The sequence below is a fragment of the Cnephaeus nilssonii genome (assembly GCF_951640355.1).
Source record: "Cnephaeus nilssonii genome assembly, chromosome: 3".
NCBI lineage: Eukaryota > Metazoa > Chordata > Mammalia > Chiroptera > Vespertilionidae > Cnephaeus > Cnephaeus nilssonii.
In genome coordinates this window covers 23,941,913-23,959,974 of record NC_137074.1, presented here as the reverse complement: position 1 = coordinate 23,959,974, position 18,062 = coordinate 23,941,913, and the positions used below count along the sequence as shown (strand labels likewise).

The 18,062-nt window shown below is 39.1% G+C and overlaps 1 protein-coding gene across 4 annotated transcripts in view; it reads left to right on the top strand.

The window, feature by feature from the left end:
* Positions 1 to 18,062, top strand: part of IFT80 (intraflagellar transport 80) — a 96,332-nt gene that overhangs the window by 50,764 nt on the left and 27,506 nt on the right. For all 4 annotated transcript variants that reach the window (XM_079766455.1, XM_079766457.1, XM_079766454.1 and 1 more), the window contains one exon: positions 9,975 to 10,154. In XM_079766455.1, coding sequence (XP_079622581.1) covers positions 9,975 to 10,154 — 180 coding nt within the window. The remainder of the gene's footprint in view (positions 1 to 9,974; positions 10,155 to 18,062) is intronic.

The following is an 18,062-nucleotide window of genomic DNA, read 5'->3' as shown; positions in this document are numbered from 1 at the left end:
TCCCTACATCACCCCAGCCCCTGGCAACTACTGATCTATTTTCTTTTTATGTTGATTTGCCTATTCTGGCCATTTCATATACATGGAATTAAAACATTATGTGGCTTTTTGTGACTGGCTTCTTTTACTTAGTGTGATATTTTTAAGGTTTGACCATGTTGCAGCATATATCAGTACATCATTTCTTCTTATGGACAAACTAAAGACCTGGTGCACGAAAATTGTGCACTTGGGGGGAGGTCCCTCAGCTCAGCCTGTGCCCTCTCACAGTCTGGAAGCCCTTGGGGGATGTCCGACTGCCGGCAGGGAGCGGGCCTAAACTGGCAGTCGAACATCCTTAGCACTGCCGCAGAGGCGGAAGAGGCTCCTGCCACTGCCACTGCACACGCCAGCCATAAGCCCAGCTTCTGGCTGAGTGGTGTTCCCCCTGTGGGAGCACACTGACCACCAGGGGGCAGCTCCTGCATTGCGCGTCTGCCCCCTGCTGGTCAGTGCATGTCATAGCGATTGGTCATTCTACTGTTCGGTCAACTTGCATATTAGCCTTTTATTATATAGGTTAATATTCTTTAACTAGAGGCCCGGTGCACGAATTCATGTATGGGTGATCTGGCCAGGCCGGCGATGGGGTGGGGCCATGGGAGGTTGGCCGGCCGGTCCCACCTTTGATCAGGGTGTTGGGGGCTGATCAGGGGCGGGACAGGCTGGGGTGGGTGCTGATCGGGGTCCAGATCAGGCCAGTTGGCTGCCACAGTGCATGTCATAGCCACCGGTTGTTCCAGTCATTCTGGTTGTTCCACCATTCCGGTCGCTGGGCTTTTATATACTGGTATATAGATATGAATATGACATGCTTTGCTTATCTATTTATCAGTTGGTAGATATGTGGATTGTTTCAATTTTTTATCATGAATAATGCTGCTATGAATGTGCATAAGTTTTTGTATGGACATGTTTTCATTTCTCTTGGATATGTACTTAAGAGTAGAATTACTGGGTTAAATAGTAACTCTGTGTTTGACATTTTGAGGAACAGCCAAACTATTTTCCAGAGTGGCTGCCTGCTTTGACTGCTCTCCAGTCCTCAAGTAGTTGTTTTTGTATTTTGTCTTTAGTGTATGAATGTTATCTGTAAGAAGGTTGGTCTGGTAGCAGCTGTTCTGCTATTATCATTCTTTACATGTCAAAATTTTACTTAAAATACTTGATCATGAGTATTTTTTATTTTTTAAAGTCATAAACATTTTAAAAAATATTTTTATTGATTTTAGAGAGCGAGGAAGGGAGAAGGAGAGTTAGAAGCATTGATGAGAGAGAAACATCATCGATTGGCTGCCTCCTACATGACCCTACTGGGGATCAAGCCTGCAATTAATCCTGAAATCAATTGCCCTGACCGGGAATAGAACCGGCGACCTCTTGGTGCATGGGACAATGCTCAACCAATTGAGCCACACCTGCTGGGCTAATCATGAGTTTTAAAAAATCAGTTCTGCACATTTGAGAGCTATGCTAACTATTACAATGATTCTCAAGGTGAAACAGAGGGAGAGAGCTACCTGTTTGAGATTCACTATTCAGGAAAATAGCCAGATGACATGGGTAGACAGTTCATGAAACACATGCAAATGGCCAGTATAAACATGAAACGATGTTCACTTTAACTAATATCTATAATAATAAAAGCATAATATGCTAATGAGACCAGGTGTCCTTCTGGACGAAGCTGGGCTTTGAGGGAAGCCTGGGTCCTGGGTGCCTGCTGGCGGCCAGAGGGAAGCCCAGGTCTTTGGGTGCCAGAGGGAAGCCGGTGCCAGCAGCCGGGGGAAGGAAGGTCTACTCTTGCATGAATTTTGTGCATCGGGCCTCTAGTATACATATAAAATAAATAAGTCATGATGTATTTTACCTAATAGATTGAAAAGATTAACAATTACTTAAAAACCTTGGGTTTACTCAAGGAGGAAATGAGCTCTCTCATTTACACACTGTTGATGGGAATGTGAATTGATTCAATCTTTTTGAGGGGTAGTTTGATAATACATATTCCTTGTGTTAGATGTACATATTCCTTGACCTAGGGATCTCACTTCTAGGAATTTTCTCTAAAGAGATCATTGTACAAGTACACAAAGATGTATGCATAATAATTTCATCGTAGGGTGGTTATAATGAAAATTAGAAATAAATTAAATTTCCCCATGTAGGAAACTAATTAGATTATTATTCTATATAGCTAAAATTGATTACCCTCAACTCTTAAAAATGGGGAAGAGTGTTATGCTTAAAAACCTGGAAAGATATTCATGATAAGTTTTTTAGTGAAAAGACCAGATTTTTGGAGAGCATTTTATTTTATGATCTCACTGAGGTAAAATAGTATATAGTTATATCTACATGGTTAACAGTATACTCATAGTTGCTGTATACTATATCTTTTCCTTTATGATTTTGTAGTGTAACCCTTTCTTAATGAAAGGTATCAATTGCATAGATGTAATAAAGATCTTTAAAAAGTTCTTCAATAAAAATGAGCAAAAAAGGAGTGATGTCAGAGAAAATGGTGGAATAGGGAGTTCCAAGAATTGGTCTCTCTACTCAAACAACCATTAAACTGGCAAAAAATGTCAGATTCAACTTTTTCAGACCTTTGGAATCTAACTCAAAACTTATAACAACTAGGGGGGGATGCTTAATGAAAAAAGAGACTGCTAAATTTTGGTAAGAAAGCATTGTGTCATGTTTTGCTCACCTGCCTACACCATCCCTCATTTCCAGCTTGGGCGTGGCCATGGGGATGGTAGCCGGTGTTCTGGTGTGGCTTGCTGGTGCCTGAAGGGACTATATGGACTATGTCCTCAAAAAATTGTGGTTGAACTTTTTGACATGTCTGGTGGTTCTGAGGGACCGAAACAGAGACTTGTCTTTGTTTTGCCTCCTTTGGCAATCTCTCAGAGCTGGAGTGGCTTCCCAGGAGGCATCTGTTGAAAGCATCTGAAGACTTACTACCAAACGTCCTGGGGCAAGGAACGGTGGGTGGGGCAAGCAGCAGTCAGACCAAAAGCCTAGGAAGGAGGAGGCTGAAGAGGAAGATACATGAATCCAGAGTGCAACACACATGCCCAGGACCAGACAAAGGCTCAGAAAAGATGCTGGGCTTGTATCCCTGGCAGACCTTTGGGCAGAGCTTTGTATCACAAGCAGGAGGTGAAGGCAAAGGAAGTACTATAGGTGGCCTGGCTAAGGGTTGACAGAGTGCCCGAGCTCAGAGCCAGTTGGCAAAGAGTGGGAGAGTATTTTTTTTCTTTCTTTTGGGCTCTATCAGGTTAGAAGCTGACCCCTGAGATAATGGAATGGAGACTTCAGTGACCACACATGAAAGAAATAGTCTTGGCAAAAATTGTTTGGAAGAGTCACTAAATAAACAAATGACTGCAGTCCTCAAAAAGTAGCAAGAGCAAACCTGGGGAGGGGGAAGAATCTGATTTCCAGAGTTACCACATTATAATATGCAAAACATTAATTTTTCAACAAAAAATTACAAGGCATACAAAGAGGAAAGTATGGCCCATTCACATGAGAAAAAGAAATAGATACTATTTCTGTGGAGGCCCAGCATTGGTCTTACTTATTTAAAAAATATTTTTATTGATTTCAGAGAGGAAGGGAGAGGGAGAGAGAGAAACATTAATGATGGGAGAGATTCATTGATCAGTTGCCTCCTGCACACCCCCTGCTGGGGATCCAGCCCACTACATGGGCATGTGCCCTGACCATGAATCGAACCGTGACCTCCTGGTTCATAGGTGGACCCTCAACCACTGAGCCACACCAGCCAGGCACAATGATCTTAAATATGCTCAAAGAACTAAAGGGCACCAGGAGAACAAGGTCCAAACAAATAAAAAGGATAGAAATTGTAAAAATGAACCAAATGAAAAATCTGGAACTGAAAAAAATGATCAAAGGATAAAAGAAATATATTGTAAATATCCCCAGAACCCCCAAATATGTCCAGTCTCTTCAATAATGAGTTTCATGCAAATAAAAATCATAGTACAATGCCATTTCCCACTTATCAAAATATGGGAAAATGGACCTCCTCATAATGCATCGAAGAGAGCATTTATTGGTACAACTTTTCTCAAGTATAATTTGGCAAATCTATCAAGATCCTTGAAACTTTTGACATAGGTATTATACTTTTAAGGAAGTTTAAAATGTATTGCATGTTCATTTGCTCATTTATTTTCATATTCACTAATTCCTTCACAAATATTTGAGTCTATTATATGCCAGGCACTTGCCCTATGTGTTAGACAGCAGTAAACAAAATAAATTCCCTGCTCTGAGTTTTTATTCCTGCAGATGAAAGACTGTATGAAAACAAACAAAATGAATATGTAGTAAGTTAAATGGTAATAAAATACTATAAAAAATAAAGGTAAGGTGGTCAGGGAATATCAGACACAAACTAAATGTACATTATTGAGTGGTTAGTAAAGTAAATTATGGTGTAAGTGAATTACTTGTGGATGAAAAATTAAAAGCCATAATGCCACAGTTTTTCTCTAGATCCCATAATAATTTTTATTTTTAACCTTTGACTTTTAAGAAAGGCATGCTTCATATATGTCAGGTAAAATCTTTCAAGTTAACATAGTCATAAGTAAATATGCAGAATATATTAATGAATTGCATTCTAATAAGTTAAATGTAACAGAATTCAAGGGAAAAGATTTGAATGTAAGTTACCTTTTAAATGACATTGTTGCTTTTATGTATCAGCAGGTGGTGCTATTGCTTGTGTAAAAGAGAACTTACTGCCATTCTTATTTTCTCTGTTCTTAAATACCCAGTTTGCCATTGTAATGAAAACATTGCCCTTTGTGCATTTATTCTTCCACTCAATTAAAATAACTTATCATCTGCAGTAATTGGTCTTACTGTTGTATGTAACTTTTCATAGTTATGTACATCAGCAATTTTTCATCTCATGGCACACATAAACTAACTACTAAAATTCTGCATCATACCAAAAAATATATTTTTTGCCAGTCTGAAAAAAAGGTATAATTTTGATCCATTCTCATCAGACGACTATTGTTATGTTGCTGTTGTCATTTTTTTATTTGACAGTCTAAGGGAAAATACGTCAGGTATTGCATGTTTTAAAAGTTCTTGTGGCACACCTATTGAAAATGGCTGATATATAGCAACACATGATTTAAGACATTGTAATTTGCTAATTCCCGGTATATGAGAGAGAATATTGATCTTAAAAATCAGCGTACCTGAGGCCAGTATACTGAAAACAAAGATATTACATATAAAAATATATTGCTAAGTCTTTCAAAAGCGTAACAGCAATTTGTTATGTTCTTGTTCAGTGGCATAGTTCTTCCTAGACAGCTCAAAATAATTTGGGTCATATTATCAATACAGATCATATTTGTGTTCTATAAACTTTTTATAATTACTGATTTTTCTATTTTTGTTTTTGCTTATTTATTTTGTGGTTATAGAAATTAGTTGCACTTAACCACTCCCAAACTAATCTTTGTTTGCTTTTTCATATTCTGTATCCTAAGGAAACTGTTACCTACAATTTATTGTCTGGAATTAGGGGGAAAAATAGAAAACCTCACTAGTATTATATAGGCACAAATAGTGACTAATATGAAATAGTTTAATTAGATCTAAGGCTTATATATTGAAGTAATCTATGGCAAAAAGAAGTATAAGAAAAATAAAACAAAAATAGAAAAAATAATATCCATAATTATGCCAAAAAATAAAATATTTTCATTTTCTATGTACCTTACAAGTCTTTGAGAAGATTTGACATGGTTGTGATGACTATAAATAAATTTTTACATATCCTTTTACTTTTAGTATTGATGTTGAATACTTATTTTATCTCAATATTATATTACTAGGGGCCCAGTGCACGAATTCATGCACCCCGAAAGGAACTGTGGGCCGCGAGGCTGCAGTGGGCTGCGAGGTTGTGGTGGGCACAGGGGCGGGTCTCGGCCCATTCTCCATGCCCCCTCCTGGCCACCCCACGTGTTGACGGCGCCAGCCCCACTCGCACCCACTGAAGGCGTGGAGCGATTTGGGCCGGCGCCAGCAGCAGGTGTGAGCAGGGCCAGCGCCATAAGCAGGTGCGAGTGGCGGCTGCTGCCCTGATCTCCCCTCAGGAGCAGGGGGAGGTGGAGAAGCCCTCAGGGGCGATCCGGGTTGGCAGCTGCCACTTGCACCTGTTGACGACACTGAGTGATCAGGACCAGCGTTGGGCGCTGGCAGCAGGTGCGAGCAGCGGCACTGGCTGTGGTTGCGAGAGGCAGCTGCCAGCCCCGATTGCCCCTTAGGAGCAGCAGGAGGTGGAGAAGCCCTGAGGAGCGATTGGGGCTGGCAGCTGCCACTCGTAGCCACTGATGGCCCTGGGTGCTGGCAGTGGGTGCGAGCGGCAGCTCTGGTGCCAGCAGCGGGTGCAAGCAGGGCCGGGTGGGACCGTGGTGCGTGTGAGCAAAGAATTTTCAGTAACCACCAGAGGCTTGCCCCAATGACAGCAACCGGTGCTCCGCCTTGGTCTGGCACCCCCGCTCACCTGCTCCACCATTCTACTGTGGCTGATGCCCGTCATGTTCCGTGCTGTGCTGCCTGCTGCTGACACCCGCCATGTTCCACGTGCGCCCCCTGGAGGTCAGCGCATGTCATAGCGACCAGTTGTTTGGTTGGTTAGTTGTTCTGCCATTCAGTCTATTTGCATATTAGGGTTTTATATATATAGATGGTCTAAAAATACAATTAAACTATGGAAGCATAGCGTCAGTATAATTTTAATAAAGATAGACTGAAGGGGAAAGATAATGGCAGAGGCAACATTTTTTTTAAAAACTCAAAAATGAATTAAATAAATGAGCCAAATTGTATTTGGTTGTTTGTATAACCACCCAGAGAGGAACTATTTCAGGTAACTACTTGACTTGATTGTCAGCTCCTTGTGCTCACAGTAGAGACTCAGGAGAGAATTACCCTGCCACTTTGAAAAAGCTTTTCAGCTCCTCAAATGGCAAACATAGAGTTACCATAGACCCAGCAATTCCACTCCTAGGTGTGTACCCAGAGAAATGAAAACGTATGTCCACACAAAAGCCTATACACAAATGTTCATAACAGCATTACTTATGATGGCCAAAAAGCTGAAAAACCCAAATGCCCCAAAACCCAAACAATATATGTAATAGTTATACAATCCAATATTATTTGGCAAGCAAAGGGATGTGACACATGCTACAACATGGATAAACCTTGAAAACATTAAAGTGAAAGAAGCCAGTCACAAAAGCCACATAATGTATTATTGCATTTATATGAAATGACCAGAATAGAAAATGAAAATAGATTAGTGGTTGCCATGAGCTGGGGGATCCGGGGAATGGACAACTGCTAATGGGTATGGGTTTCTCTTTGTGGTGATAAAAATGTTCTGAAATTCCATAGTAGTGATGGTTGTACAACTCTGACTATAATAAAAACCACTGAATTCTATACTTTAAAAGGGGATTTTATAATATGTGAAATGTATCTCAATGTTTTTATTTTTTTTTAAAATAAATAGGCTTAAGGGCAAAAGAGTGAAAAAATACAATTTAAAACTTGTAACCATTTGTGATGTTGATTTTGTTATTTTGAAGAACTGGGGTTTTTGGCTAGGAGAAAGGAGATACTGAGGTAAGATTGGCAAGGATAAATAAAAATTATCTAGTTCCTGGGTTTGAATTGGAAGTGTCAGTTTGAGTTCATGAAAAAAATTTCCTAATTCTGTTCATTAAAAGGCCTAGGGGCACCCTAGCTGGTTTGGCTCAGTGGATAGAGCATTGGCCTATGGACCGAAGGGTCCCGGGTTCGATTCTGGTCAAGGGCACGTACCTCGGTGGCAGGCTCCTCTTTGGCCCGGGCCCTGGCACATGCGGGAGGCAACCAATCAATTTTTTCCTCTCACATTGATGTTTCTCTCTGTCTCTCCCTCTCTCTTCCACTCTCTATAAAAATAAAATAAAATAAAATAATGGAAAATATCCTTGGGTGAGGATTTTTTTTAAAAAAAGGCCTAGGGGTTTTCTCTCAATACCATTTTCCACATTAGGGTGCATTGAAGTAAAGGCTGACTCCAGGTGTGGATCAGGAAATATAAAATATGAATCTGGAACATTTTGTCATATAGAAAACAAGGAAAGTGATGGAAACTACAAGATTCCATTAAAAACAACAACTAAAAAACCAACTTCAAGGGATCCCACTGGCTAAAATTGGGCTAATTGGAGCATTTTATTTATTAAAGCACATCAAATATGTTAAAATTAATGAGTTCATGATACTAAACAATAACATTTATTGGTTACATTTGAAGGTTACAATGGTGTGTAATGAATTCCCCTAACATTTATTGGTTACATTTGAAGGTTACAGTGGTGTAATGAATTCCCATTTACCCTATTACTCAGCTTCCAACAATTGTCGACTAATGGCTAATTCCTACCTCATCTGTACCATGGCCCAGATTATTCTGAGCAAATCCCTGACATCATAGAATTTTATCGTTAAATATTTCTACTCACCATTAAAAAACACAGAGGCTTTTAAAAATCTAACCTCCATACCATTATTAAACCTAAAAACAATTAACAATAATTCCTTAATATTCTCAACAGTCACTGTTCATAATTTTCCAGTTGTTTTTTGTTTTTCAGTTTGTGGGAATTAAGATGCAAATAAGGTATAATAATTGTGATTGGTGATTGGTTGACAAATGTCTTAGATCTCTTTTAATCTGTAAGGTCCCCTTCCACATATTTTTTTTTCTTTTAATATTTTTAGAGGGGGGGGGGAGAGAGAGAGAGAAGCATCAATGTGAGAGTGTAACATTGATTGGCTGCCTCCTGCACGCCCCCTACTGGGGATCGAGCTGCAACCCTGACCTGAATCAAACCAGCAACCTTCCAGTTCACAGGACAACACTCAACCAATTGAGCCACATCGGCCAGGGCTGTAATACCATCTTTCAAAAAAATGTTTGTTACTGTCTTACACACGCACCTCTTTTGTTCCAGCTGATGCTTATTGATATCTCTAGGTAACATTCTCACATAGATAGATAGGTCCTAGAAGAGGTTATACTTACTGCATTCTGAAAACAAGAAATCAATTACCTATACTTCCATGATTTTAGGCGTATATCAAAAATGCTTTAGTTACAGTGTGTGTTTAGTTTCAATTTTTAATGACATTCTTGAAATATAATCAGAAATCTTTAGATATAGGAACTGTAGAATTAATAGTAAGATGCCTTTATTTTTCCCTACAGAATCTTTGTATGTATCCATTCAGTATTATTACTTAAAAGTAATTATGTGATTGGAAATGGTGTGGATGTTTTGCATTTCTTGAAAGATTTCATACATGTTACATGTTTCATACATATTCTACTGTGTACTTTAAAAATTACGTCTTTTGTTTAGTTCCCTATACTTGTAATTAAGAAAAATATTTCTTATTAATTTTAGAATGAAGATACTTTTTAAATTTTGGTTAATCCTCACGCAAGGATATTGTTTCCCCCATTGATTTTTAGAGAGTCGAGAGTTGGTAGAGAGGGAAGAAGGGAGGGAAGGAAAGAAGCAGAGAGAGAAAAACATCGATGTGAGAGAGACACATGGATTGGTTGCCTCTGCACTCCCCCCAACCAAGGCCAGGGGTTGAATGTGCAACCGAGGTACGTGCCCTTGACCAGGAATCGAACCCAAGACTGTTCGGTGTGTGGCCCAACACTCTAACCACAGAGACACATCAGCCAGGGCACATTTAAGAAAAAATTGTCTTAATATGTTAACGTATCCTCAGTTTAAAACTTACTTAAAAATTTTTTTTAAATAAATGAATTTTTCTCTTGTTTTTTCTTTCCCAAGTGGTCATATGCTTTGGAAAAGCCCAACACTGGCAGCATATTTAATATTGCATGGTCAGTTGATGGCACCCAGATTGCTGGAGCCTGTGGAAATGGACATGTTGTTTTCGCACACGTGGTGGAGCAACGTTGGGAGTGGAAAAATTTTCAAGTAACATTAACCAAAAGAAGGACTATGCAGGTATGATTATGGTCTATGGTTGATTAAACCTGCTTCTTTTCACATTAGTTCACTCTACAGATTATGGGATTATCTTCGTTAATAGTATTTAAATTAAGTTTATAAAAATTCAGTCACATTAGATATATTTTAACTATACTATTAGTGATCCTCTTCATGACATTAATGAAATAGACCCTGAGTGCCCATAGTTACTGAGGTTCTGGGGTTGAGGCAGGGATAGTGAAACTTGAAGCATTTAGACAAAGTGTAGATACAGCTGAGGAAGGGGGAGACAGCTATGACAGGTTAGATTTAATTCCTGGACCTGACCCGAAGGCAGGCCTAACCTTCTCATCAGAGTCTGGATTGCATTATTTTATTTATTTATAGTTGTATGAGTTTATTTAACCTCATTAATTTTTTTTTTCCTATTAAGAATTACCTAAGGCAAGCCAAATTGGGAAAATAATAGGAAGTTCTTATTGGTAGTTAGGAAGAAAACGGGTAATTCTGGAGTGAAATACTTTGTAGATTAAGACAGGAAGGTTGGAATGCGGAATGGGAGGCAAAGGGGAAATAATTTATAGGTAGAGAACGTCAGAGAGAGGGGTTCTCTATTCAGTTGTAAGCCTCTTACTCAGTACCATATTTCACTTGTCTTTATCTCCCCTATGGGGCCTAGCCCAGTGCCTTGCATATATATAATAAGCATTCCACAAATACTTTTAAAGTTAATTGACAAAAGGGAGGAGGAAGAGGCCAAAGACAATGTGCCAATGGCAAAGCCTCGGCCAAAGAAAGGGCAACTCTACCTTCCTCCTCCCCTTCCTCCTCTTCCTCCTGTCTGTAACTTCCTCCTTCAGTACTCATAGTTCAGATTGTTATAAATACTATAACATTTTGGAAGCATATATCTTATGATTTCTTGGACAGATCTATTCAAATATTCTTTAGCCTAATTACCCAGATTTTAAAATTTGGATAATATGGTCACCAAAGTAATAGTGATTTGGTATATGCTAATTTTTCTTTGTTTTGTTTACTTATTTTTAAATTTTAAACTTCATATTATGGAGAATTTAAAACATATAAAAGTAAACAGAGTAGTATAATGAATCTCTATGTACTTATCACCCAGCCCAACATGATCAACCCATGACCAAACCTGCCCCATTCATGTCCATATCTATTTTCTCCCCCCAAAAGTGACTCATCACTCTTTCCATAGTCTGTCTTTAGAAGCAAGCTACTACTAGGTCCAGTCCACACACTGGAGAGACTTACAGAAGGATGTGAATACTAGGAGGTGAGGATCATTAAGAGCCACCTTACAAGTTACCTAACCACATATACATACCCTTATTCATATATGTGTAACTCAGAAATGCACTACTCAACTAATGCAGTATTCCATATTCGATGGAAAACAAACCCTCCCTCCCTAAAAAGAGATAATGCAGATTCTTCCAGTCATTTCATTCAGCTCCAAATCTCTGGTCTAGAAAACTATAAAAGTGAATTTTAATTACTCTTCTCTCCCTCCCCATATTCCCAATTTACAGTGACAAGGGGAAAACAGGAGAGCTTCAGTGAAAACAGATGGGAAAAGGGGAAAAGAGAAAACAACAGTGATTGCCAGGTCAATAGCTAAAATGCAGCCAGCCAGTAATATCCTGAGAACCCGAGACCCCTTTTTCTTAGCAATAGAGTTAGTTGGCAATTCTAGTTTATCTTTCTGGGACAGTCTCCCATTTGGAAGGATTCTCTTTCTGGGAACTATTCATTTTAGTAGCCCACTTAATTAATAATTTTCAGCCCCTAATGGAAGAAATTGGGGATTGATTGATTTGGTTGTTTGATTTACTTATTTATAATTCCAACAACCTGCACAATGATATTCAGAGAACCCTAATAGAACCCCATTATAGTGCAAATTCTTTTCTTCCTCCACTCCCCCTCTCCCCTTCAGTAACCATCAGCTTGTTCTCTATATCTGTGGGCCTGTTTGTTTCATTTTGTTTATTCATTGGTTTTGTTTTAGATTTCACATATAACTAAATCATACAGCATTTGTCTTTCTTTGTCTGATTTATTTCATTTAGCATTATTGTCTAGGTCTCTCCCTGTTGTTGCAAATGGCAATATTCTATTCTTTTTTCTTGCTGAGTAATAATCTATTGGAGATACCTAGAGTATTTGTGTGTATACACTGAATGGCCAGATTATTATGATCACTGAACGCATAATAATATGGCCACTCAGTGTGTGTGTGTGTGTGTGTGTGTGTGTATACACACACACACACACACACACACACACACATATAGAAAACATCATCTTTATCCATTCATCTACCGATGGACACTAGGTTGCATCTATATCTTGGCAATTGTAACTAATGCTACAGTTAACATAAGGATGCATATATGTAACTTTTCAAATTAGTGTTTTTGTTTTTTTTGCATAAATACCCAGAGGTAGAAATAGCCCACTTAATTTTGTTGTGAGGTGGGAGCACGGATTGCCATAAGGACTGATTAATCACAACATTTTGTTTGCCTGGTTTAGAATTTTGCAATTTCTTTTATATATATATATATTTTTTATTGATTTCAGAGAGGAAGGGAGAGAGATAGATAGAAACATCACTGATTGGCTGCCTCCTGCATGCCCCCTACTGGGGGGGGCGGGGGGGGGGGGATCAACCCAGGCATGTGCCCTTGGCCAGAAACGAACCTGGGAACCTTTAGTCTGCAGGCCGATGCTCTATCCACTGAGCAAAACAGACTAGGGCTAGAATTTTACAATTTCATTAGAAACTTAGACTGTTGGTTGGTTTGTGTTTCATTGACTCAGAAACCAGAGATCATGTTGAGTCATTAATTCTTGAATTTAGACCTTCACCTGGCAGCAGGCTACATTGCCCTTCCGGAATTCCTGTTCCTCCGCTTTTGTGTGACCCAGTAACCTTGAGAGAGAAGGTTTCTTAATCTGCTCCTTGCCTCCAGGTCGGATCCCAGTGGAGACTTTTTTCCAAAAGGGATAATTGATGGCTTTGTTAGGAGGAAGTGCCTGGAAGGCAGAGGTACAGAAGGAGAGATAAGGCATTTCTCAGGTCTCCAGTTTACCTCTTTCCTGCCACTCTTAATTTAGCATAGGGCACTGCTTTGATTTTTAATAGTTGCAGAAGTTCAACATTATTTGATTCTTAGTTTTATCTTCTGTAAAGGTAAGAGTTAATAATAGAGTGCTTTTGAGAATTAAATGTGATAATGTATGTAAAACAAAAATAAATGGTAGCTATTTCTATAATTATAGCTAATTATAGGATTAAGTGGGTATTTTGTAAATGAGGAAACAGAGTTTTTGGACTTATGTCAATCTGAGGACTTAAATGTTGTGGTTAGGTACAAGTACTAGGTAATACAAGTATCAAGAGGTTAATCCTGAATCTTTCCAGAATTGAACAGAATAATGGATGCATTTAAAATTCTCTCAAGACATTTTTGATGTGGGATTTGCTAGAGATTTGACATTTTAACGGCAATTATCACTGTATCTTTAGTTTTGGGATATTTTATTCCTGTTTGGTTCTGGTGTTCCAGATTCACAAAGAAAAGTTCCTCCATGTAAAGCTTTAGGCAAATATGAATTTTAAGAAATCTGTATATAATTTGAATAACAGCAGAGACCTACACAATCAGGTTTTTAAATATTGAATGTTCCTAAACCTGTATTAAGAGCCAGTTAGTTTCACTGGGTATCATATTGCTATAAAGAAACTACCATATAACGTCCTTTAAAAACTTTTATTTCACTCCATTAGCTTTAAAATGTTTCCAGCAAGGATGGCATTTTGGGCCTTTTAAAATGTCTCTGGGAGCTCAGACTTCTGGTCAAGCTCATGTCATAAGTTCTCAGTTGGAAGGAATAGATATACCTTTGGCTCCAAAGACATCAATAATATATGAAAAAATATTTTTAAAAAAGACTTATCTTGACTCAAAAACAAGATAAACATCTCTGTGGACCAGAAATGGAACAAAATGCGGAGTATACAGTGAAGTCTTTGACCGCTTGACTCAGGCCCAGCAGCAGTGAGGAGAGTGGCTCCTGCTGGCTGATGGAACCACAAGTACTTGCAGTGAGTCGAGTGGCCTGAGCCAGGTCTCTGTTTGAAATCAGAGGGGAGGCGGGCGGGGGGGGGGGGGGGGGGAGTCTGCGGGATAGCTCTCTTCTCCCCTTTATGAAAGAAGACCTTTAAAAGCCTAAGGTTTGAACAGAGACTCACAGGGTCACCACCTGTAGTTACGACTTGCTCAGTGCTAGTGGCCCATTCATTTAGACCTAGAGTTGTGCAGCACTCATCTGTGGCCTTCAGACAAAGATCAGCCTTTTCACCGAAAGCACTCTTCACATTTCTGTTCTAAGTAAAAACCAGCCGATCCCTGAGGCCGGTGTTTCTCCTACAATCTTCTCAAGTAAAGGTGTTTTTCTTCTTTATACCAAGTATTACTGGGTCCAGAGGTCGGGGTAGGTGTCTTCCTTACCCCTCACTGCTAATTCCATACCACGATAACTTCTTCCTCCCTAACGAATTCCAGCTCCTTTGAAAACTTGCCATCAGACTGCCCCCCCCCACTTTTTTTTTAACTTTATCAGCAGTTGTTTTCATTAAAAAAAACCAATAGTCATAGTTTCACAGTTGAAAAAGTTGCACATTACAATATTTTACAATTCATTGTATATTCACCAGGTTCCCATTTCCTAAAGGGCTTGTAATATAAAGCAGAATAGAAGGGAAAGCCTCAAAGTTGATTACCGTACTTTGACACTAAGTTTTACACAGAACACTAAGAACCACAAAAAGCTTAGGTTCTATCAGAAAATACAGACCAAATTCCATTCATGATTTAAAAATCCAATTAGAAACATCTTAAAAAACACCACCACCAAATTCCACAATAGGATTAACAGATTTCAAATTAACAGCAGTATAAAAATTTTTTAAATAAACAATTTTGTATAGCTGAGAATATAACAAAAAGTTAAAGCATGATTTTCAAACAGTTGATTATTTCTTGCTAGAATGTGTTTAAAATTAGGTTTTACTTTCTTTAAACCTGCTCTCCTCCCCACCCCCAAGACTGCTCCCCTTTTTGTAGTTATTTCCCCTACTCATTGAAGAGGGAAGCGAACCTAGTCATTTTCTTTATCAGTAGTCCTGGCATAACTCTTTTTTATTAAGAACTTTTAAAATATCTAAAAGTTAAGAACTATTTTTATTTTAACATAACCATAATATTTCACATTCCTCTGGTTGTCTTCTAAATGTCTTTCCTCAGTAGCAGGTTCCATTTCTCCAATTAAGTAATTGATATTGTGTGCTTGTTTGTATCAGGAAACAAAGTCCCATATTGCATTTTGTTAGTTTGTTCAGTCTTTTAAAATCTGAAACAGTTTCTCTTCCTTGTTATTTATTTATTTGTTTAAGAAACCACATTTTCCTATTTGCATCTCTGTGGTATGATTAAATTTAACATGTTCATCTAACTCCTGTATTTCCTGTGGACTGGTTATTAGATGTGGAGCCTTAATACTATAAAGATGACTTTGTAGGTGATGCTGTGCACTTTCTACTGCATCACATCAGGAGACACTTGTATCTGCTTATTTCTCTTTTAATGATGCTAAGATTGATCAATCTGTTCAGGTGTTGTCAGTCTGATTCATCTATTTCATAATTCCTCATTAGAATTTTAACTTAATATACCTCTTAGCCGTTGATGATAGTTGTCTAGAACCATGTTTCATTGGGGGTTATAAAATGTTAATCTTGTAATTCTAATGATTCTTCTGCATTTATTAGCTAAAATTCTTTTACCAAAGACTTTGGCTCATCAACTATTTGTTTACCCTGAGGAGAGATGAATTTTTAATTATTTTCCTGTATTTACCAGTTTTCACATAATGAATTGATTTTGTAGTATGTCCAATGAGTTTTTTATTATTGATAATATCATTATAAATTTGCAAATTTTAACATTTTTGATGTGTTTCAATCCATTTCAGTCATTATTCTCTTTAATGCTCAATGGCTTTGGCCATTGGCTCCTGTGTTCTTTTGAGATGAACTCAGTAGCTTGCTTGTATTTCTGATAAGATGCCCTAGGCTCCTCTTATATATTTCCTGTTCCAGACTTGGAATCAGCCATTCTTCCAAGAAGACCTTGATCCTTTTGGAGGGAAATGTTACTTAGAGACCATGATCCAGGTGCTAGAGTGCTCATTGTTACTGGTTTGATCATTACTTCTAGATGAAATATATTTATTTTTTACATAAAAATATGTCATGAGTGTAAACTGAGGTTTCAAGTTCAAATTTAAGATTACAGAGTTTTACTTTTGGTTTTTTATTTGAAGCATTTTTCTTTTACAAGAAAATTTTCGTTATTTTGGTTCCCGAAGACATTAATGGTGCTATATATATGTACCCTAAAATATAGTTTCAAATAATGAATCAATACTGTTTTAGATTTTTAGTTTTTAATATAAACAAATCCATATATTTTCATATCCTTTCTTTTATTAGATAAAAGGTATCATACTATACAGACTGTTTTACATCTTACATTTTTTATTATATAATATATCCTGGAGATCACTCCATAGATCTTCCCTATTCCTTTCACAGCTGTATAGTATTCCACTTTGTGAATGTACCAGTTTATTCAACCTATCCCATGTTGATAGATAGTTGGGCTGTTCTAATCTTTTGCTGTTACCATTAGTGCTGTGTATAGTAATTGCCTTGTGTGTATGCTATTTCATAGTTTTGTTTGTTTATCTCTGGGATAGAATTCTAACAGTAAAATTACTAGGTCGAGGAATTTACATGTATATAATTTTGCTATCTCTTGTCATGGTGATAATAGTTTGGTGGGGATGGGAGTTGAGGAGCAGATAATCTATTTACACTATTAAAAGAGAAACATGCAAATTGACCATCACTCCGCTACACCTACCAGCCAATCAGGAGCGAGTATGCAAATTAACCCACCAAAGATGGTGGCGGCCACAGAGCTGGAGTGAGCGGGAGGCTTGGGTTGCCCCCGGTGATGGAGGAAGCCAAGCTTCCCACCTGCCCTGGCCAGCCCTTGCCTCTGCTCAAGGCTACAAAGTTTCAATTATAGAAGATAAATAAATAAATCCCAGATACCTGCTTCCAGCCGGCCCTGGCCTCTGCTTAAGGAGGTGCTGAAAAAAAAAAAAGAAAAAGAAAAAAAGGAGGGGCTGGGAGCTTGGGTCGCCGGGGTGTGTGGCCAGCCTGCAAACAGCCATCAGCCCCTCACCCAGGCTGGCCAGGCACCCCAGCAGGACCCCCACCCTGAAGGGGCTGTGGCCAGCCTGAAAACACCCTCAGCCCCTCACCCAGGCTGGCCACACCCCATGGCCCGATCCCTGTAAACGGGCAGTCGAACATCCCTTGAGGGGTCCCAGATTGGAGAGGGTGCAGGCTGGGCTGAGGGACACCCCCCCCCCATGCACGAATTTTGTGCACTGGGCCTCTAGTGTATATATAAAAGCCTAAGCAGCCGTTCAACCGTTCGACCGGTAGCTATGACACGCACTGACCACTAGGGGGCAGATGCTCAACGCACAGGCATGGAAACATGTAACAGACTGATGAATCTCAGAGGGAAGGGGGGAGGGAGAGGGTGGGAAGAGATTAACCAAAGATCTTACATGCGTACTAGAAGCCCAGTGCACGGATTCATGCACCGGTGGGGTCCCTTGGCTTGGCCTGCAGGGATCGGGCTGAAATTGGCAGTCTGACATCCCCCAAGGGGTCCCGGGTTGCAAGAGGGCGCAGGCCAGGCCGAGGGATCCCACCAGTACATGAATCCATGCAACCGGGCCTCTAGT